This window comes from Neopelma chrysocephalum, unplaced genomic scaffold (assembly GCF_003984885.1).
Source record: "Neopelma chrysocephalum unplaced genomic scaffold, ASM398488v2 Primary Assembly neopelma1_25, whole genome shotgun sequence".
Taxonomy (NCBI): Eukaryota; Metazoa; Chordata; class Aves; order Passeriformes; family Pipridae; genus Neopelma; species Neopelma chrysocephalum.
In genome coordinates this window covers 36,458,854-36,480,668 of record NW_020897694.1, presented here as the reverse complement: position 1 = coordinate 36,480,668, position 21,815 = coordinate 36,458,854, and the positions used below count along the sequence as shown (strand labels likewise).

At 42.1% G+C, this 21,815-nt stretch overlaps 1 protein-coding gene across 12 annotated transcripts in view; it reads right to left on the bottom strand.

Annotated features, from left to right (window-relative positions):
- MAP4K4 (mitogen-activated protein kinase kinase kinase kinase 4) overlaps positions 1-21,815 on the bottom strand; it is a 166,848-nt gene continuing 145,033 nt past the window's right edge. For 11 of the 12 annotated variants that reach the window (XM_027674936.1, XM_027674942.1, XM_027674939.1 and 8 more), the window contains 9 exons: positions 19,525-19,642; positions 19,099-19,269; positions 14,219-14,362; positions 8,683-8,817; positions 5,696-5,796; positions 4,830-4,979; positions 3,845-4,004; positions 1,746-1,885; positions 1-1,011 (listed from right to left, as the gene is read on the bottom strand). In XM_027674936.1, the coding sequence (XP_027530737.1) occupies positions 928-1,011; positions 1,746-1,885; positions 3,845-4,004; positions 4,830-4,979; positions 5,696-5,796; positions 8,683-8,817; positions 14,219-14,362; positions 19,099-19,269; positions 19,525-19,642 (1,203 nt within the window). In that variant the 3' untranslated portion in view covers positions 1-927. The remainder of the gene's footprint in view (positions 1,012-1,745; positions 1,886-3,844; positions 4,005-4,829; positions 4,980-5,695; positions 5,797-8,682; positions 8,818-14,218; positions 14,363-19,098; positions 19,270-19,524; positions 19,643-21,815) is intronic. The other variant, XM_027674937.1, reaches the window with a different exon arrangement.

The window sequence follows — 21,815 nt, the reverse complement described above, 5'->3', positions numbered from 1 at the left end:
TTTTTTTTTTTTTTTTTTTTTTTTTTTTTTTTTTTTTTTTTAGTTCTGCAAGTGCAGACTGTGGTAAAACTGTTGTTGCACTTCTAGGTTTAAACAAAAATTAAACCTTTAACTGAGGCAGTGCTAATACTGTGACATAACCAAGTTCTGGCCTAACACAGAATCATTATAGAAAATGAATTTTTTTTTCCTTTTTTTTTTAATCATCTGCACATGTTTCAGGCAACACCTGGTACACAGAAAATGACTAAAGTTATTGGCCAGGCCAAAATAAAACTGCAGAAACAAAAAACCCTAAGAATTCCACCCCGAGTCCCTTCCCACCCTCCCTGTCCCCCAAGAAGAAGTTATCCTAGTCACTGTGTCTTTCACATTTTATAAATATTAACTTCTTAAAACCTGCACCTTCCTCTTTGTCCACATTGTCACATTACAAAAAAGAAATGTCAATTAAATACATTGTTAACATTACTAGACTAGATCTGCCCTCTGTTTCAGCCAGTCTGACTCTCTACACCACTTGTCACCTTCTCTTGCCTGCCTCCTGTCCACTCAACAAACAGCATGTTCATGGTAAGCCTGGTTTGTTTTTCTTCCTTTTTCCCCCCTTCTCTGTTTTAACACTAACAATCCGAGTCCTTCAAAGCCTAGGAATCCTGGAGCTGAAGGGAAAGAAGACCTGTAGCTTTCTAGTGTGATCCCGAATCTCAAAGACATTGTAGCACCTGATGGCAATATCTTTACAGCACCAGCTGCGTCGCAGCCTCAGTTGAAAAACATAAAGAAACCTAACACCAGTGATGCCTGCACACACATTTACACAGAGTGCTGCATTAGTGCAGGTCTGTACTCCAGTTGAAAATAATTCCAAGTTATGAAGATCTCAGGCTCTGGATGTCACCAATTCCTCTCCAAATCCCACCACTTCTACCAGCTCAGAAGAGAAGTCCTGCCAAGGGTCATGAAATAGACTTGACTACTTCCACCTGACCGTACGGAGGCAAAGAAAACCTGTAAAGAAAAGAGATTGGCAAATTCAACAAGTAGGACAGCAGTGGCTCTAATTTGCCTTCACTATCCCCAATACTGGCAGTGCAATTGCTGTGTCTGGTGGGGATGGAGTTGACACTCTTCACAGCAGCCTGTATGGTGCTGGGCTTTGCATCTGTGGTTAAACAGTGTTGCTAACACACTGGTGTTTTGGCTACTGCTGAACAACACTTGCACAGCATCAAAGCTTTCTCTCCAGCCCACTCACCCCTAAAAGACCCGTGGGCTGGGATGGGCAAGGGACTGGGAGGGCACAGTGACCCAAACTGACCAAAGGGACGTCCCATAACATGCAGCGTCACGCGCACCAATAACAGCCCAGGGAAAGGGAGAGGACAGGAGGGATGCTGTGGTGACGACATTTGCCTTCCCAAACAAGCATTACATGTGGAAAGCATCTGGATGTCCACCTGCCAATGGGAGGTTGTGTATTAACTCCATATTTTGTCTGGCTTGCAAGCACAGTCTTTGCTGTCTTACTAAGTTGACTATATGTCAATCTATGAGCCTTCTTTCCATTTCTTTCTTCCAATCTACCATTCTACCATTTTCTTTCCATTCCATGGGAGAGGGGAGAGGGCTTGAGGCTGGGTGGGTGTTTGGCTGCTGGTCAAGGTCAACCCAACCCAAGTACCCAATCAAAGTACACGCTTATCATCTTGGCAACAAACTTGGGGAGGGGGGGTGGAACATACCTTGTCATTGCGTTCACACAAGAATTTGAGTCTTTGTGCCCTTTTGTGCATGAACACACCATCCAAGTGTCCAGTTTCCACGGATCGTATTTCTATAGCTTTTTCTCCCCAGCCCATGATCTGGTTAGACCGGATGTATGCTTTGGAAAGAAAACAGCACTTTAGGACAAGTAGAAAGCAACATGGAGGAACAGAAAAAGCAAGGAACATATTGATGTGTTCTAGTAAAATTACCTGCATGTGTGTATTATAGCTACACACAGAGTATTCAGAGTACTATTTCTGTCCTCAGAACATTCATGACACCTAAAAATGCCTTTTTTTTAAATTTCCTTTGTGTGTTTTCTGTGTTAGTTATGTACTTCTTCCCTGAGCATTCATGACACAAAGGGAACTTCATAACCTTTAATTAGATGGAGGGAACATTTAGTTTTTACACAGGCTTCTTCTCACAAGTTTGGCAAAGAGACAGGTTAATTAGGTGTTGACCAGGAGAAAGCAGAAGCCAAGGTTTAAACAGACTAGTCCAGTAGGCCTGCAGCATCAGCTCTCTGTCTTACAGTGTTATTTTCCCTCCCTGAAGGAGTTAGTCAGCAAAAACACAGAGAGTGAGAGGGAGTAATACTTCAAAAACTGATCTCCTTGAGAAAGCCAACTGGTCTGAAAAGCATTCTGTATACCTCAAAAAAAGGTTCACATTAAGCTTTTAAAGTAGGAGTATTATTATTTGACATACTGCTTTCCTTTGTGTAAAAATAAAGCAACAAATCAAACATTTTTCCATATGAATAGCACAGGGGAACACAAATCAGTAATAGCATGAGGAAAAAAATCTGCTTTTGATAGCAGGAAGAAAATTAAATAAAAAGAAAAGTCACCAGCATTATGAAAAAGTATATTCAAAAAGCAATTCAACGGATAGTCTTAAGGAATGCTGTCAAAAATAACATACGGGAACTTAATGAAGACTAAGCTGTTGCCCCTGATTCGCATGCACACTTAACAGAAAAATAAAAATAATTTCTTAGCCATCAAAATTTAAAAATATTTAATTTTTCAGTACTTCCCTTTGACATCATTTTTTTTCATATTAACTTTCAGTGACATTAAGTCAAATTATCTACTACAGTATAATGTACAGCAATAATATTGCACATGCCATCATGATGAAAAACTATCTATTTTTAAATATGCCACTAGTGCTAACTGGGCCAAATAATTTCCAAAATTGTCAGATGAGATGTTCAGATGCTGTTGGCCACCTCAATGTCATTTACTTCACAAGTATTCCAGTCTCCAAAGGCTCTGGAATTTGCCATCTGATAAATTCTGCTTGCTTTTAGATCTAGTCAAGAGTTAATCACAAGATTGAACATGCTGTGCATGAGACTTCTTTAAATTTCCTCCTCCACTGTTGTTCCTGTTGCTCAAACAGCTATCAGCAGTCATCTCCCAATATATGCATCCATTCCATAGCACGTAAAACACAATGTGCTTGCCCAACAAAAGGAAGGTGTGATCACAGCCCATGGTACACTCTGCACTGAAATACGGCAGCACAAGCAGTAAGAGAGATCCTGGTGTGTCCTTGTGTCCATAAAAAATATGCACCCATTTTACTGCACTCATTGCTCCCCCTCTCAAAACGACCTTACTTTGAACTGGAGAGATGAGGGAGAATTGTGCTAGGATAGATGAGCAATCTACAGGTGAATAAGCAGACCACCAAATGAGATACACATTTTGTTATCTATATAGAATTACCCATAACATTTTAGTCATCTGCCACCTTACAGTTTTTATACTGAAAGGTTTCCACAACTTTGTGGCTGTCTAGAAAAAATTCTGCAGCAGCCTACAGAGGTCATGGTGAGTTTTTCAATCATGAACTCCACAACTTTTGGAGTTTGTTCATAAAAACTTCAGCATAAAACAGATCCATATGATTACTCTTCGCTTTGTGCAGCTGTTTTCCAGAAATAATATAGCAATGACTTCAGATGCAGAAGCAGCAAACTCGATGCTCCTTCCTCCTGCCCACGTGAACACACTCACGGTCCCTAACAGCACATTGTATATGGCTTGCCAGAGGCACTTACCAACTGAAGTTGGCATTTCTCCCCACTGCAGAACAACATCCTTGGTTATCCTTCCATATGTGTTGACATAAACTCCTTCATCCTCGTAGCAGACCAATAGCTCCATCCCATCCGTGTTTGGGAGAATGATGATTGCATGAGGTTGGATACTACTCTGGATCTACAGAGACAGAAGTGAAGAGGAATATTTTGTTTTAATGTTGCAGAGCTAGAAGAAAGGGCTGAGTGATTTTTATTTTTGGCTCGCACATTAGGGATTCATAGAATGGCTTGGGCTGGAAGGGACTTTAAAGATCATCTAATTCCAAATTCACTCATTTTAGAAGTACTAGATCTGCTCCCCTCAAGCTACACACCCTACACAGTGACCAAGACCTGTAAAAACCGTTGGAGCACAAATCCTCTCATCTTAAAGCAGACATCTCAAACCAGGGAAAATTAATTTCTCTGTAGGTGTGCCTTTTTCTTTCAATGGGCAGAAAGGGAGTCTGGGGCAAGCAGCCCCGATGCAGACCTCAGACCTCTGCACTGCATTGAACAGTGCTTGGGGTGGCCCATCTGACACCTCTGCGTACAATGAACAACAGGAAACTGAGGCAGCTAAGGCCACCTGGCCTTTGCCAACCCCGTTGAAACTCATCAGTGGGCTGTTGTGTCATTTTTGCTGCTGGGCATTTGCAATGAGCTTGGCCATTTAGCTGCTAGCCCTGAAACTGTCATGTTGGCCCACATCGGATCTGAGTGGGCAACTCCCAACCATAGAGACATTCTGGCCATGAGGAAAGGACTGACATTGAGGCACAAACCCCTAAGCACGCATGGCTGCATCTGCTTAAGACTTGTCCACCCAATTCACCACTGCAAGCATTTGGCAGTGATCCACAGGGACTGCCTGACATATTGGGCATTTGAGGAAAGGAAGGGGTGGGGGGCAAGGGGATGATATACCAGAAAGAAAAAACCCAACCCCAGCAGCAGCTCTTACATGTGTTGGTAGATAAATATCATAGACTGATCCTGAATCCACATCAACGGCATGGAAACCAGCGCAGGAGCCATAGATCACTTTTAGTCTCTGACCCTCTTCTACGGTTAGATCCACCAGCAATGGCTTATGTACCAGTTCTCCAAATGACTGTGAGACAAGCATCAGAGATTTACTTAACTTCTTAGAACAACAATAGGCTTTATAAAAACATGCTCGAATGCACACGTTATGGGTTTATTCCTCCACATGCCTCTGGTCCCCAGCCACCAGACCAGTTAGGCTAACATATCTCTCGTGGACAAGGACAGATTACTCTGCAAACTCCTACATTTCAATCACCTAAACTATTTTATGTGGGGTTTACTTGGTCTGTTTGCTTTTTTAATAAAAATTGTTTTCTCCAAAGTTCAGGGCAATTTGACACTCCTGTAGTACTTCAATCTGCACAACGAACAGTAACTGTAAATCAGTCTGGCAATTACATCAAGTCATCTAACTTCTTTCTTGCAGCATTCAAAAAAAATCCTGTAACAATGCTGAGTATCACTTCATAACTTGTTCTGCTCAGACAAAGAACTTTAGACTCAATACACTTCTCTCTGCCTTGTGTTTTATTTACAGAGAGATCAAACAAAAAGTTGTGATATTGTGTCATTACTACTTTTTGCTTGGTCACAATTCAAACCTTTAAGTACTGTCTCTTAGAACTAAAATAACTCCTAAATTAATATAATACCAAGTTTGTGGAGATTTACTGAAGAACTTGTAATATGGCCATAATAAAATGTCAGAACATTTTCATAATAGGGACAGTTGCAAGCGGCTATGAGAAAATCCTACGTATGGCTGAAATATACTGTTACCTTAAAGGCCATAAATTTATGGTATGGCTTTGGTGCCCATGCATAGACTTCCACAGAACTCTTCAATGCAATTACCAAGAACTTGATTCTTTCATATTTTACTGAAATTAAAGAAAACAAAAAAGAATTCAGCAGTAATTCTAAAGTCATTCCAATTACTTCAAGAAAGCAGAAAATTTATGTAAGTATGAAGAAATACTGTCATTTTGAGGATTTAGTAACACTGCATTTTAGGACTGCTAATTCTATGTAGTTAAGAATGTTGATACATTTATGCCACAAAAGTCATTATTAGTAACTGACCATGTCACCATATTTAGAATTACCTAGTCAGTACACACTTATTTACACTTATTGTTTTCCACATTGGACAGTGCTAATTCATCAAGACAAGAAAACGAGTTTTCAGACAGGGACATTCCAATAAAAGAAGGCTGTGACTGTGGAAGAGTGTATTGGCATTTCCAGTCACAGCACTGATACTGTTACTTTGAGCTGATGGCAAAATTCCCCAGAGATAGGAGGAAAAAAAGAAATTAAAAAAAATAATATTAAGAAACAACCCAATTTCAACAGCAAAAGGCAAGTTTGATAATGGAGAATTTTCCTTTGTCCCTAAAGTCTGAGATAACTCATTTGAGAAAAAGAAAAAAAATCCACTTCATTTATCAGAAATAAAGTGTAATTACATAGTGACAGATGCTCAAATACATCTCTGTTGCCTCATTCAAACTGCTGGCTAAATTAACCATCAGAAAAGGTCTGTTCTGGACATTCCAGAAGTGTTGCTGGATCTGTATTTCCAGCTACCATCTGGATTTGGGAAGGAACAAATCATGCAGACTTACAGATATTTAAGTTTGTTTACATGTTTCCAGCATTCTTTCCCATTTCCATAGGGAAAGAAAAAAATTAGCATTATTTAGATGATAGTGCAACCTTTTTAGCCCAAGTTTTAGAGGAATATAACACTTCTTCAAAACAATGTATAATTCCATGCACCTTCACCTTCTGCCATTATATCTCCCAAACAAAACTAATTTTGAAACACATTAGGAGTGAAAACCTCAAAATTTGTGAGAACACTTCTTTAATGAATGCTATTTTAATGTCCTTTAGACATCCTACTTCTGTACAAGCCTGCAGTTATTTTCTCTTGGTAAGCAACAGGTAGACCAAGCTAATACTTGCTTTTTTTACTGTGCAGGAAGGCAAGACTACTGAATTAGAAGTGTTAAAGGACTTGACACTTTTTCAACAGATAAAAATGTCTCTCAACCTCCACAGCTGTACTGACTAAAACAGAGCTTTTGTTCAGTCTTGTCTTGCTTACAAGACTTCCTGGAATTTTCTTCGGGGGGAAGAGGGGGGTGTTGAACAAAACCACCTTATCTGTGAAAGGGGACATTTGATTATACTCATTCTTTGCTCTGGATGCTATCTGGGAATTCACCCAAATCTTAAGTTTCAAAAGAGCAATTTATCATTTAGAGGAGCCAAAAGTTGCCTGAAGCAACTGAAATCCATAAATACCACTTCACCCTTATGTCTGAGACCCCTTTTGCATCAAAGAGACAAGGAAGTGATCAGTGCCAGCTGCCTTGGTGACAGCGTCCAGACTGCGAACCCAACTATTGGCAGAGCTCTCCTTCTTGGGAACTGAAGCACAGCTGTCAAAGAGCTCTCTCACTACCTGAAGAAGTCTACTGTATTTCTATGGTTCAGAGGGAAGTTCAGTGCCAGGCTGCAGCCCAGCATAACAAACCTCTCTTCAACTGGAAGAGAATGCTCTTTGTTTCAGATGCTTCCCTGCTGGAAAGCCTCCTTTCAATAGCTGTTGATGTATTGTTACCAGCCCACTTTATTATGCTGCTGACACCCTGGGGTATGACACCAGAGCAGTGCATTATTAATTGTTTTCGGGGTCAAGCTCCTGGTTCATCAGTCACTTACTGCCACTGCTATTGATTACGCCCCATTAGCAGATTTCTCCAAGAGCACATGCGTGACAGGAGGAGACTGAGAACAGTTTGATTGCTGGTGCTCCACACTGACTGACACAGATGGAAAGGAACTGAGCTGGCTCTTGGGAGAAAATCAAATCAAAGGCAACATCCAGTGCCCCTTAGGATGCACCGTGAAACTGAAGCAGGAGCAAGAGCTCTTGGTTCATATCCCCACCTGAAGGGCAGCAGGCTCACTGCGTACTTCGCTGGCTGTGAATGCTGCATGTCTTTCACTAGCTTTGGTGGAAGTTTCTATAGCCAAATTCATTTAAATTACTTAAAACCACTCAAAGGGCACCTGTCTAGTGAAAATACTCTTCATCCTATAATTCTACTGCAATGAATCTGAGACAGCATTAGGGAATTTCATGAGCTTAGAGGAATCGATGAATCATCTTGAAGTTAAACATATGCTTCTGTTTCCAGATACCCTCCCAAACCTCGTGCACTAGTTGGGCTTCCTTTCTCCTCCAATGTTTTTTTTTTTTCTTTTAATTTTTTCTCCCCCAGTATTCAAAATCTACATTAAAGAGAGACTTTTTTCAATCTATTCCAGCTTGTAAATTCACCATGGTAAAAGATCGGGGAAACTTGTTGGTGAAGAGAACTGTTGCTGGGGACAAGAATCCCTCTGTTATTTAAAGGGTCTAAGAGAGATGGTGAAATATTACCAGTCCTCACTGCCCATATCAGCACACTTCTAGAAGCTGCATCCATTACGGGAAGCAGACAGATGGGGATTTGCACCCTCTCCAGCTCACAGCCCATCATCCCATCACAAAACCTCTCTCATCATCTCAATTTAACCCCATAACTTGCCATCTATTCTGGTGCTTTGCCAGCAAAATTCACCTTGAGGAATAGATAAGACAGGTGTAAATAAAACCAACCAAACCTTAAACCTAGTAGCTACATGCACTGTAGTTCTCTTTCTCAGCCATCTTTTATCCTGACTATTTGATTACTGTATTTGCTACTCACCAACTTTATAGTGCACACAGCCTTCCAAGTCGCCCACCGTTGTCCAGCCCTGTTTCTTTTCTACTTCAGGGTCGTTGTGAAGGATTTTATTTCTTAACCAGGACAAATAGTAAACTCGCAACTTGTTCTTCTTACCTGGCCCCAAAATGAAACAAATTGGTTTATCTCCATAGGAAGATACTTACAAAAAGCCCTGCCCAGGCAAACAGAAAGCCCTGCAGAGTAAACCAAAATAATAATGAAGCAGAAAATGCTGCAACCACAGAAATCTCCCTCTGTTTTTATGTCCACAACAGCTTCACTCCAGACTCCACCCAGACAAGTGCTTTACCATAAGCAATGATGGTAATACCACATGAACATAAATGACAAAATCAACAGAACAGCTCTTTGGCTGGCTGGTTCTTAGGACATAAACAACTTTCATTAAAAGAGGGCTGTACTTCCACAACAAAAACACCAGAGAGTCATGCACTGAGATTAAAAAAAAAAATACATATCTATAGCTGAGTCAGAATGGCTCTTTTTGGCACAAAACTGTAGGAGAGCAGCAGGATGGAATATGAGACCTGAAACTATCTATACAGCTATCAGAAGGAGTAGGACTGGATTGAAAGGAGGAAGCACAAGTGAAGAAGAATATGGATATGATATTTTACAAACTTATGGATATGTATTTTTACAAACTGCACAAACTTTTCTCAGTTAGCAATCAGGACATTTCCATCCCTTGTATCATTCTCAGAGACAAACTGATTGAGTTTTAATAAGATTTTTCATGGCATAAATTTCATTACTGAACCACTTTACACGAGTTCTGTAGTAACGAAGAACGTACAATATCGGAAATTACTGTGAGGGAATTTCACGTGGCCCATGCAAACTTCATCTGCTTGCTAAAAGCTGATGACTGCTTTATCAGCAGCCCTTCCCTTGTGCTGTAAGAGTTGTACACAGCAACTGCGAGAGGTGTTTCTTCTCCACAGGTGAGAGAAGCTACTTTCCCAGGCTGCCCTATCTTCAACTGACAATGCATCTGCCATGTCATCAAAATACTGCGCAGACTCTTAACTCTCAATATGACAAGGCCTCTTTGAATGCAAAGCAAGGTTCACAATAAACTTTACCAGTAATTCTTTAACAACTAAGGGCCTACAAAGCTGAACTAGTGAGAAGGTGACCCTAAATGCACATATTCAAAGTTGCATTCTCCTTCCCCCAGCTCTTTGCTGCTCAAAACCATTACAGTTCCATAGATGAAACTGTGAGCGAGGAAGGGAGATCATCCCTGCTTTGACTGGGAGCCATTTAATAAGGCTCTGTGGAAGGAAAGAAAACAGGAGATGCTCTCAGGGACCATAGTTGTCACTGCAGTAGCTCCATGGTTGTGCTTCACCAGCCATGATGAGGTGGCCAGGTGACTGTAGAGAATGTTTCACGGCTCTTGGACGTAAGAGGTGACCTGTACCACAGCCACTGCTGGGCTGGAGCGACACAGGCAAGTGACACAGCACTGGCCTATGCTGCAGAAAGCTGTGACCTGTCAAGATGGTCCACCTGGCAGCCTTCCAGCCAGGCCCAGCTACAGAGTTCAGCTAACATCTTTAACTTGTCTTCTAAGTTTTCACATGATGCCTACTGACGGATCAGTTCATGGAGCTGGCTGCTTGGGGATACTGGTGGCAGCAGGACATGAGGCCCAAGCATTGAGACCATCCTGCTGTGCCCAGCCAGCTCCACCCGGGGGTCCTGGAGCTGGCACAGACCCGCTATCCTGATGGCAGGGCATCCCCTAACAGAGCTGGGCTTGCCAGAAAAAGAATCTGTAAGGGCTGGGGAAGCACATGGGAAAGCACAGCTTGCAAACAGGTTGCTCCATGGACTCCAGCACAAGACACGGCATTACAAAGACACATGGTCTAAAAGATCTTTTTATGATTAGCAGGATGGGTAAGGGCAGGAAGAAAAGAGGAGGTGGTTTCAAAGTAAAAAATCTGTTCACCAAGCTTAAAGTGGAATTGGAGACCTGATTGCAAATACTGGACCTGCTACTTAATTTTAAAAGCCCTTCTGTTCTAATGGAATGCAATGAAATGTGAAGTAACATTGCACTGTCCTTTGTTTATCTCCATTACAAATGGAACTGTAGATTTGGCAGTAAATAAGCACCCTGATTTATTGCCTGACTTCATATTGACTAAGACATGTTTCATAAAAGGATAAAACCCTACCACTCCTGTAGCTTTCCCAAGATTTGGAGAAGGGACTAGAGCATGAAACAGTCCCCAAAAGTCCCATATCTGACCAAGAAAAGGTCCTTCCATGAAAACAGTGCAAACAATAGCCACAAGGGCCCTTTTAGAAACATGGAAAAATAGGAAACATAGACCAGACCAGAAGCCACTTCAGTTCTGGGCAAGAAAGAGCTCAGAGGGCTCAAGGTCAGTACGAGGCACCATCGTGAGTTCCTGTTCATCAGGAGACAAATTCTGCTTCAGATATTTTCAAGGCTGTAGCTTTCCCGGTAGCTTAGTCAACCTTGAAGACTCAGAACAAACAGTACACATGGGAATTTCCCAGCACATGGCTAATTTTTTTAAAATTCTGGTTTACATGATGTGCACCAGTGTATTTCTGTCCAACCAGAAACATTTTTCAAAACAACAGAGAAATATATGAAGTGTGTTCCCATTGTGTTTTTGTGTCTAGACCACAGAGAAAAGTCACAAGACAGGAAATTCCTCTGCCTTTCTGCAGCCTGACATGAAAAGAGCAGGACTGGTTAGTTATACAAATATGGCTATGCACGTATTTCAACAAGTTATGGTGCTCTTAATGTTCACATTCAGAGTGGGGGGATTAGAGCCTTCTCTTTGTAAAGTTCTATCAGTCAGTTTAAACAGCTCTCAAAAATCTGGTCTTTTTTATTTTCTTGGGGACGATCTAAGAAAGAAAACTCAGCTCCAGACATCAAATGAACTGATCAGCAAGAGAATTCTTCGAGAACTCCCAGCTTGGATTCTCCCACAGACATAGTTTCAAATGTAAAGTCCCTTTTCCTATACTGCATTTTTGTTTTTGTTGTCTCTGTGGTTTGTAATTATTAAGCAGACAGATTCCAACCAGTTCTTCTACTCTGTCATCTCTTCCTACATTCCTGGTGCCACCGTCCGCCAGCGGGGTTGGCAAAACCCCCAGGGAGCCACAACAGGAGTGTGTTCTGTATGCATGTTGCCACTCTCACCTCCAGTATTTTTATCACTCTCCACTGTATCACCTGAGCAGCTGAAACTATGTTTTTGCCTCTCAACAGTATGAGCTGAAGAACCAATCAGCTACTTTCTTTTACCTGCAAAGCTTTCTTGTACTAGTTCTAGCAGGCTCAGTATCTCAGTATCAAAAGCTTTGTTGTCAAAAAGTTTTGTATTTCAGATATAAATTGGGTCAAGAATTGATTTCATGTTTTCAAACTCAAGAGTGTATATTAAAAGCAATTTTAGGTGACAATCCTTTCAAAATCCTAACACATTGCAACTTCCTCACACAATGTGGTGACACCTTTCAAACCCCACCACCAACAGCACATCACTTTCCAAAAAATTCAAGGCAACATAAGGCTGAGTGCACACAGTGAGCTGAATAATGCTCCCAGTGAAGCTGTGGCAGTCCTGGGACACAGCTCAGAGGCAGTTCCATAACCAATCTGTCAAAACATACCACTTGCAGAAACACAATCTCATTTCAGCATTTCAGTTTTGGCTGGAGAGGTGAAGCAACTCACCACGAATAAAAAGATACTTAGGGAAGTCATGCATGAGGGTAATAAAAACTGAGAAGTGCAGGACTGAAGGCAAAGCATGATATAAGGGGGAACTTGGGCATAACAGCATTATGGTTTCACTGAGTATGCTCCCCCAGCCCTGCCTTTCAGTGGTCAAGGATGTTTCTTTCCTGTTTCGTACTCCATAAAACTCCTCGTACCTCCCATAAAACACAGGAGATGGGACAGAGATAAAGGCATAAAACAGACAAAAATCAGCTGATTTCCTAAGGGTTAATGTAGCATGTCTCCACAGAGGAAGCAATAGTTTTGAAAGAAACAAAGAAAACGGATGTGTCAGGGTACTCCAATTGCGACTGACGCAAAGATAAAAAAACCTAAAACAATTATACACAAGACTGAATCACAGACATGTAGGGTAAGTTTCAAACCAACAGATTTCACACAAATTGGATTATACAATATTTTTGTTTACAAGGTCTGCTATAGCATAAACTCTATCAAATGGTGCCTTTCAAACAGCTTATATTTTAACATACAGCATCAGACATCAAAAGGACACACAGCAGGTTGTGTATTTTTAAACACTGCTTGATTCATTTTTTTATAGGTTTCACAGCATAGCTATAGCTGTAGTTGAGAATGTAGTAAGCGACAAGCCAATAAATTCAGTTGTTCCAGACAGAAACAAGTCCTGTGTTGACGACACGAGCATGGGCACGATTCTTTGGACCTGTGGTAGCACATTGCTAATCCATTAAATTCCATTAAATTGTCTAGGCGTGTGTCCTTTTGCACAATATTGGGAGACCCAAAGAGCTCCTCCAGTGGACTCAGAGTGGTTCCAGAGCCTCAACAAAATCTAGGTGGGTCTGAACAACAACAGAGGGAACACTGTGAGAAACCTTATTTAACATCCTCTCCCTGTCACACACATGCAACATATCAAAGACTGATTTTCCAAACAAACCAAAATAAAAGGAAGGTAAATGGCTGAACAACACCTGTGAAAAAAGACTAACAGTGCACCACATCAAGCTGCCTAACAGCAGGATAACCTTATGCAATAACTCTCTGGAGCCAAAGAGTCTGGAACCTCAAGCTTCATAAAACACGTTTTTCATCAGAGCACACAAAACAAACACAACAATCACCACCACCCTTCATCTCCCGTTCCTTTGCCATCTACAAGTTGCATCCAGTGAGAGACCAGGCCAAAAGCTGCACTGACCTGCCTTCTCACCCTGGGAATTTCCATTCCATGTACACACTGTACTCCTCTCTCTCAAACATAAACTCTTACTGCACATCACACTAAAAGCAAGAGCTCTTCCCATTCTACCGTTTTTAACACACAAGAAAGATGTCTTTAAACCCAAGTAGCAAATTCTGTATTGGTTAGAAAGAGGTCAGGTTGAAAGCAATTATGATAGAGGAAAAGAATGCCATTTTCACAAAGCATTAACTTCCAGCTCTCATATACTGAAGAAGCAAACAAAGACATTTCCCCCAATCCTGTGCAGCACTTTTAAAGGTCACCCTACAGAAGGAAGGACAGAGGGCAAGCAGGCACGGGTGTTGTGTGGAAAATGATTAAGTTGCAGAAATAAACTGTAGATTCAGAGAGGTGAAATGATGGAAAACTCGCTGACTTCAGTCAAGTCTGGACTTCCCCCTCAAAAGGCTGCCAAGAAAAGCTTTCTGTTATGCCATGACAGATGGAGGAAAAATATAACGCTAAACAGTTAACTTTACCAGAAATTGTCACCAAGACATTCAGGCCTTCAAGTACATCCATTTGCTGGAATCGTCTTCGATTGATGAGCGGATAAACCTTCCCCTGCCCACTTCTGTCTAGGAGCATCAGACCGCTTTCAGTGCCCACTAACAAGTTCACTCCTAGAAGAAACAAAACCAAAGATACAAGTTAGTAGGCACATTTTCCACATATTCTGATGAAGTGATGATTGATATAGCAACTGTCATGTTTGAAATAGGTCTAACCACTGCTGGATGGGTCTCAGTTGCCTGCAGCCTAAAAGATCTCATGATGTAGAGGCTGTCTACATTACCTGCCCACAGTGACTACTGACAACAAACCATCCATGTTCAAAAGAGTAAGAGACTGGTAGACCACAAAGGACTTTCTAGAATCAGAATCACAGAATATGCTGAGTTGGAAGGGAACCACAAGGATCATCAAGTCCAACTCCTGGCCCTGCACAGGACCATCCCCAAGAGTCACACCATGTGCCTGAGAGTATCATCCAAACACTTCCTGAACTCTGTCAGGCTTGGTGCTGTGACCACTTCCCTGAGGAGCCTGTTCCAGTGCCCAACCACCCTCTCAGTGAAAAAACTTTTTTCTAATATTCAACCTAAACTTCCCCTGACACAACTTCAGGCCATTCCCTTGGGTTCTGTCACTGGTCACCACAGAAAAGAGATCAATGTCTGCCACTCTTCTTCCCCACACAAGGAAGTTGTAGACTGCAATGAGGTCTCCCTTCCATCTCCTCTTCTCCAGCATGAACAGACCAAGTGACCTCAGCCACTCCTCATATGGCTTCCCCTTGAGGCCCTTCACCATCTCCACTGCCCTCTTTCAGACTCTCTCTAGTAGCTTAATATCTTCCTTATATTGTGGTGCCCAAAACTGCACACAGTATTCAAGGTGAGGCTGCACCAGTGCAGAGCAGAGTGGGACAATCACCTGCCTCAACCAGCTGGCGATGCTTTGCCTGATGTCCCCCAGGACATGGTTGGCCCTCCTGGCTGCCAGGGCACTGCTGACTCATATCCAACTTGCCATCGACCAGGACCCCCAGGTCCCTTTACATGGCACTGCTTTCCAGCGCCTCATTTCCCAGGCTGTATGTACATCCGGGGTTCCCTCATCCCAGGCGCAGAATCTGGCACTTTCCTTTGTTGAACTTCATATGGTTGGTGATTGCCCAGTCCTCTAATTAGTTGGGGTCTCTCTGCAGGGCCTCCCTGCCTTCCAGGAGTCAACAGCTGCTCCAAGTTTTGTGTCATCTGCAAACTTGCTTAGCATCCCTTCCAGTCCTGTGTCCAAGTCATTTCTGAAGACGTTGAAGAGCACAGGGCCTAAGATGGAGCCCTGTGAAATCCCACTAGTGACAGGTCACCGGTCTGATGTTACCCAATTCACTATTACCCTCTGTGCTTGACCAGTGAGTCAACTGCTCACTGCATGATGTGTTTATCCAGTTGTGTGCTGGACAGAGCATCAGTTCCCAAACAAAAAGGCATGCTAATGCTGGAAGAGGGGTGAGGGGTACCAAAACTCACACAAAATCATCATAGTTATATTTCTTAATGGCCTTAATCCCAAGTCAGACAGTTAAACCCCAGATACAACTATATGGGTGTCACTGGGCCATTTGGGCTGATTCCATAATGAACCTTTTCTAATACAGCAGGTGGGCCCAGTGCACAGGAGTGTATCTTGGTGTGGTCTGCATCTGTAGGAGTGATATGCCTTCTCACAGTACTAAAAAAGGGCATTGCTTGCCTAAACAACACCCTGGCCACCAAGCATGGGAGTGGTTTGCAAAAGGGAGGGCACATTAACCTGCCCCAGGGGGCACAAGGTGTCTCTGAAGGGGAAGAGGGTGTTAAGGGGGAGCAGAGTGGCAGCCAGGAGGAAGCAATGATGGGGAAGGGAGCTGAGCTACAGGTGCTGGAGCACCCTGAAAAGCCTCTAGGTGAATGGGAAAAACAGATGTAGCCTACTGGGAGGTCAGAAACCATCATGCATTTCCGTTTTCCTCTCACCTTTTCAGTAAGAAAACTGCAGAGGTTCCAGCAGTCCCCACAAACAATCATGTATCTTTTCTCAGATTTGCTGCTCTGCTATTTCTCCTGGGAGGTGTGTCATCCTCCCAGGCTCTCCAGCTACTGACACCTCCTTCATCCCCATCCTGCCTGCCTATCGCCTCTGCATTCCCCTCATGGTTTGCACCCACTGGATCCCATCCCACAGCTCCCATGGGCATTTCACCACAAGAACTTTTCACACAGACTGTCTCTTATACTGAGAGACGTCCTCAAATTGGGAAGTGGCAGAAGGAAGCAGGGAGAGTGATATACACACGAATCAGGTCTGAGCACAGGCTGCAGCACCAAACCAGCCTAGAAGTGCCCAGCAATTGGTCTCCTTCCTGCAGCTCCAGGACCCACTGACTAAAGCTGTAAGTGATTCAGCTTCAACATGCATTTCTGTATTTTTTCCAGTGTAGATTACAATTCAAAACAAGCAAACTGCTCACTCAGGGTCCCTTACCCTCTTTGCTCATCAGGGCTCCGTTGCTCGCGCCTCCACCCCAATCTCTCCTTCTGCTGCCCTTGTGGTGCAGTTGTTTCTGCTTCAAGTTCACGTGCACACCTGTCCCTGATCCCTTCCCTTAGCTATATGCATTTTGAGATGAAACTAATGAGGTACTACACTGATGGCAAGCAGTGCTTGTATTTTAAAATGCAAGCACCCTCATTACTCACAGACAGCAGAGCTCTTCTACCACTACCCTACAATTAAGCAGTTCTGTTTTTTTCAAACAAATGGAAATGCTTCCTGAAAAAGTACAGGCTGTCTGTGGAGGCTGGGTGTAAAAATCTATGCAATTGCATCCATCCATATCATTAACATTGACTTTCACCACTCAGAACTAGAAGAAACAACATCACAGACCTAATGCAATCAGCAGTCTGCCAGATACTACTGGCATTACCACTGGTAAAGACAAAGCAAAGCAAACAAAGCAAGTCCCCCTCTTTTTTAATAAGAAGCATCATCATGAAATTGTTTAACTTGCTTAAGGGTAGAGGAAGCTAAACCTTACCAAGAAATAAGCATGTGTACCAGCTTGAATCACCATCAGTTTGGCCCTAAATGTTTAACAAGGAAGGACTGTGTTACAGTTGTAACACACTTCTAGGATTTTACACCTTTTTTTTAAATCACCCTAACAGTCAGACACAGAGATCAAAGAAATATAAAACCATTAACAAGAATTGCTACTGGCAAAACAAGGCAGATTGGAGAAATTATGAATCATCTGTACTGATACCACATGATTTCTCTCTGCCTTTGTCCTCTCACAGCCTGAAAGTTTATATTTGCACAAGTCCTCATTTTATCACTTTATACACATGAATACAAGCAGAAATAGCATTGGGGTAAAAATTCTTACCAGTATATTCTGGAAATAAAGAAAACAGCAGATAGGAAGATAAGGTGTTGGGAGAGCTCTTTAACTGACACAGCTTTGCAGGCAAGAAGACTGAGACAACAGTGCTGTTCTGAGAAAAAAGAAATGGTGGAAATAACCCCAAAAGAGAACTAAGGTCCTGGAAAGAGCAATGAAAATGTAGAAAAGATAAGAGGACTGTGCTACCTGTACAATCATCATGTGACTCAGGGGTATGGCCAACTCTCTTCTTTATAGTTTTTAAAATTACATGCATGTGCATTTACAGTCTGCCAAGTTCTGGCATACTAGACAAATATGTATGTAACATATACAAGCATCATCTATTAACATCTAGATAACAAAAAATATCATGTGCCCCATAGATTCTGGTCAAGAAAAAAATGGCATAGCAGAAGAAAGCCCTCCCTGGGTGCTGCAGCATTGATGTCACATTGTACCAGGCAACAAGCACTGCTCTAAGCGTGGTGAAGTGTGGGATCCTGACTAACTGGTCTGGCACCAACACAAATTATTCCTTGTGACAAGAAGACCAGACACATTTGGTCAGATGACATCTCATACCCAGCTTCTCTCTGCAGTAACCACTCTTAACAAAGCTAAGTCACAGTCTCAGAATGGAAAATGTCCCTCCTACCCTTCTCTTTTCCCTCTTCCTTCCTACATAAACTGATGACTGAGGTGGCAAGTCATCTTATGAAACACATCTTAATTAAGCTCTGCAACAATACAATAGCAAGAGGCTCAAGAAGATGATTATTTTTCAAAAGAAATACCATGTGTGTACCAGGTGTACAATGTAAGGACTACTACAAGCTCCAAAAAGCTGCAAGAGATGTACCAGCAGGGTTTAGAAAAAGCTGAAAAGGACATCCTGATCAACTGAATGAAGCCTCTCCCAGGCAACTTGTGACAGAACAAAAGGACTCAAGATGCACCAGGGTAGGTTCAAGATGGACACCAGGAAGAAGGGTGGTTAAGCATTGGAACAGGCTGCCCAGGGAGGTGGTAGAGTTACCATCCCTGCAAGTGTTCACGAAACAACTGGATGTGGCACATAGTGCTATGGTCTAGTTGATATGGTGGTGTTCGGTCAAAGGTTGGACTCGAGGATCTTGAAGGTCTTTTCCAACCTTAATGATTCTAATGATTCTGTGATTCTAAGTCTGAACTGTGCAATAAGAAGCATATATACCAGTGGGAAATAATATCAAAGCAGAAGCAACATAATGTAAACAACACAGTAATAATCAGCTCTTGCAACAGGAAGATGCAAACAAGCACTAAATAAACGCAGAGGAACAGCTACAGTTTCGGAGGTACATTATCGAAGACTGCAAACTCATACTGGCGTGTCTACACTTCAGAAGTGCAGGAGGCAAGGGAAGAACACGTTTGCATTACCCCATAAGGCAGCACACAGTATCTCAGAATTGAATCTCTTCTTGTATTTGCGAATCTCTGGTGTATCACTCTGTGGTCGAGTATTCGTGGGATTCACATTGACAACTGATCCTTTCCGTGTAGGGTCTTGCCTTATTGCTTCTGATCTCATTGCTTCACTAGAAAATCCTACTGAAAAAAAGAAAAGTGCATGTAATATCCCTCAGGTGCTAAATTCTGGCCATATGCTCTTGACATTATACAACCCAAATCAGTAACTGAGAATACTGAAAAAGTCTTTCTTTTTGTAAGAAATGTAAATGGAAAAAGAAAATAAACTATGCAATCCATTGCAAATTAAATAAAAAGCATGATGGTAACATTCTTAAGTACTTTAAAGAGCCACTGAACCCTTTTTCAATTGTTGTCTTCAGCTACTTTACTTACCCACAGAAGTCACAGTTGTCCCACTAGATGGAGAAATCTGTAGTAATCTGGGGTCTATAAAAGGTGTAAAGGAGGAGGAAGATTTGTGTTTCTGGAGTGTGTTACTAGCGGACTGAGTCTGCAATGTAAATTTCAACTTTATTAATATTAATGACAATAAAAAGCATGGATAACAACAACCAACATTTTAAAGTTACTACAGAATTATGCTACAGAGCCTCCCCAAACTTTTATACTTCCTTTATAGATATACAACGCACTACAGGCACCACACCTGAACTAGATACATAGGCACACCGCACATGTTACAGCAAAACGTCATCCCTGAAACTCAGCTGCTAGCAAAGCCTTTTACAACAGGCCACTATAATCAGGCACAAGGGGAATGTCTCTCCTTTTAGAAATCTGCTTAAATAGATGTATACTATTTTATCTGCAAGTTGTCCACTACCTACAGTTTTTGAATTTATGAAGCATCTCCTGAACTGAGTTAGTTTAATAAATTATGAAGTTTGATCTCTTGGCTTGTGCAACAAAACCAGAACTGTCTGGGATCAAGCATTCACTTCTATTATGGATTATGTTTCAATGTTTGCTACTGTTCATTCTCCCTATTTTGTTTAACCTGAGCCTCTTGCCAGAAAGCTGCAGCAGGTTCTTCCACCTTTATTTGACAAAGCAACATATTAAACCTGTATTGAACAAAGGGGCTCATTAGTGTGGAAGGTGTAGCAAACGGTGACATGACACTATGAATATGTAGTGGATAAAATCACTGGTGTTTGCTGAGTTATGAGGTCTAAACATGAAAAAACATAAAGAAAGAAAGAAGTGAAACAATGAACTGTTAAAAGTGGAAATGAAACGACTTAAAAACTCTTGCCAGTTTAGTATTATAGTGACAACATAGCATAATGAAGCAGAATGGGACAAGTGAAAAAATAGTATATATATAAAGGGTGTGCATGTGGGTAAGTTATACCAAGCAGTACTGGGTTTTTGCTCAGCTTTATGCAAATGTAGTTATGAGACACTTCTTTAGCATCAACTAATCTTCAACCTATGATCTTCCTAAGCCTCTACTCTGCAGAAAAAACCCCGCAATTTGTCTTCAGAGTGTATCACTCCGCTGCACAGCTCAATACCAAAAGGTTCCTTCATCACCAGGTACTGCCCCAGCCTTCACTTCCTAAGCTAAGTGAACCCTGCTTACTTATTGCTTAGATCAAAGTAATGAGCAAGCATATCTCTGGATCAATCAACTGATCTCTATAACCTACAAATGTGCTTTTAGAAAGATCAAAGACCAGTGAAGCATATCTGAAAATTAAGTATTATGCTAAATGAATTTCCAGGAGGAAACGCTCCCTTCCCACCCTCCTGCTATGTGGTTCAGAAGCATTTTTGATTATGTAGTAAACGCGTGCACTGCCATCAGCCTACCCAGCTCACTGCAACCTCTCCTCATCACAGCACTTGCACACCTACATGGCAAGACTCTACCTTGAGAAGCAGCAGCTTCTTTTCACCAAGTTTTGCTCCCCTGTACCATTCCCCTGCTTGAGAGGTCCTCCCTGTAAGCCAGACTGGCCACCCAGCCAGGAGTGGAGACACCATATTAGGCTCCTCGCTTACTGCTAGGGTTGGTAAGAGCCAAACGATGCCCTTTGTTCATTCACATGTGTGCCTCTTCTCTGCTGTGAGGAGTTACACACAGGGGAAGGACCAGGCTTTCCCACCAGCACTTAGTAAGGGAAGATACTATCCTGGGGGATCAGCCCAGAAGGGCAAGAGGGAGCTTCCCCCATGGCAAAGCCTTCTCTACCTGGACATAACCAGTGCTGGTGAACAGTCATCTTTACACAGCTGCTTTTCAGAATACACACATACTTGGAAAAAAACCAAATATTTTTCCCCATTCATTATTCCAAAATAACAATACCTCAGGCTTTTACAACCCTACCGGGCACCACCTGATTTGTTCACTCAGCCCACGTGGCAAGGTGTAAAGAGCAAAATCCCTCCGCAGCTGCTTCCTCTCCCAGAAGGTGAGTTTCCACAAGCAGCTCCTCTTATGTGTGGAGTTACTAGTCCAGCCTTTACTGACAAAGCCAAAATTAACTGCTAATTCTGAAGAGGCACATTGCTTGCAATTACACTGCTCCCGGAATAAAACAGAATTTAAAAAAAAGAGTATTGGCTTGAAAATGCTAGTAGTCAAGTTTAGTTTAAAATGAATGCCATGCAATTAATGACTCACTAAAGGAAGCAAAATAGTAAACTGGCAAGTT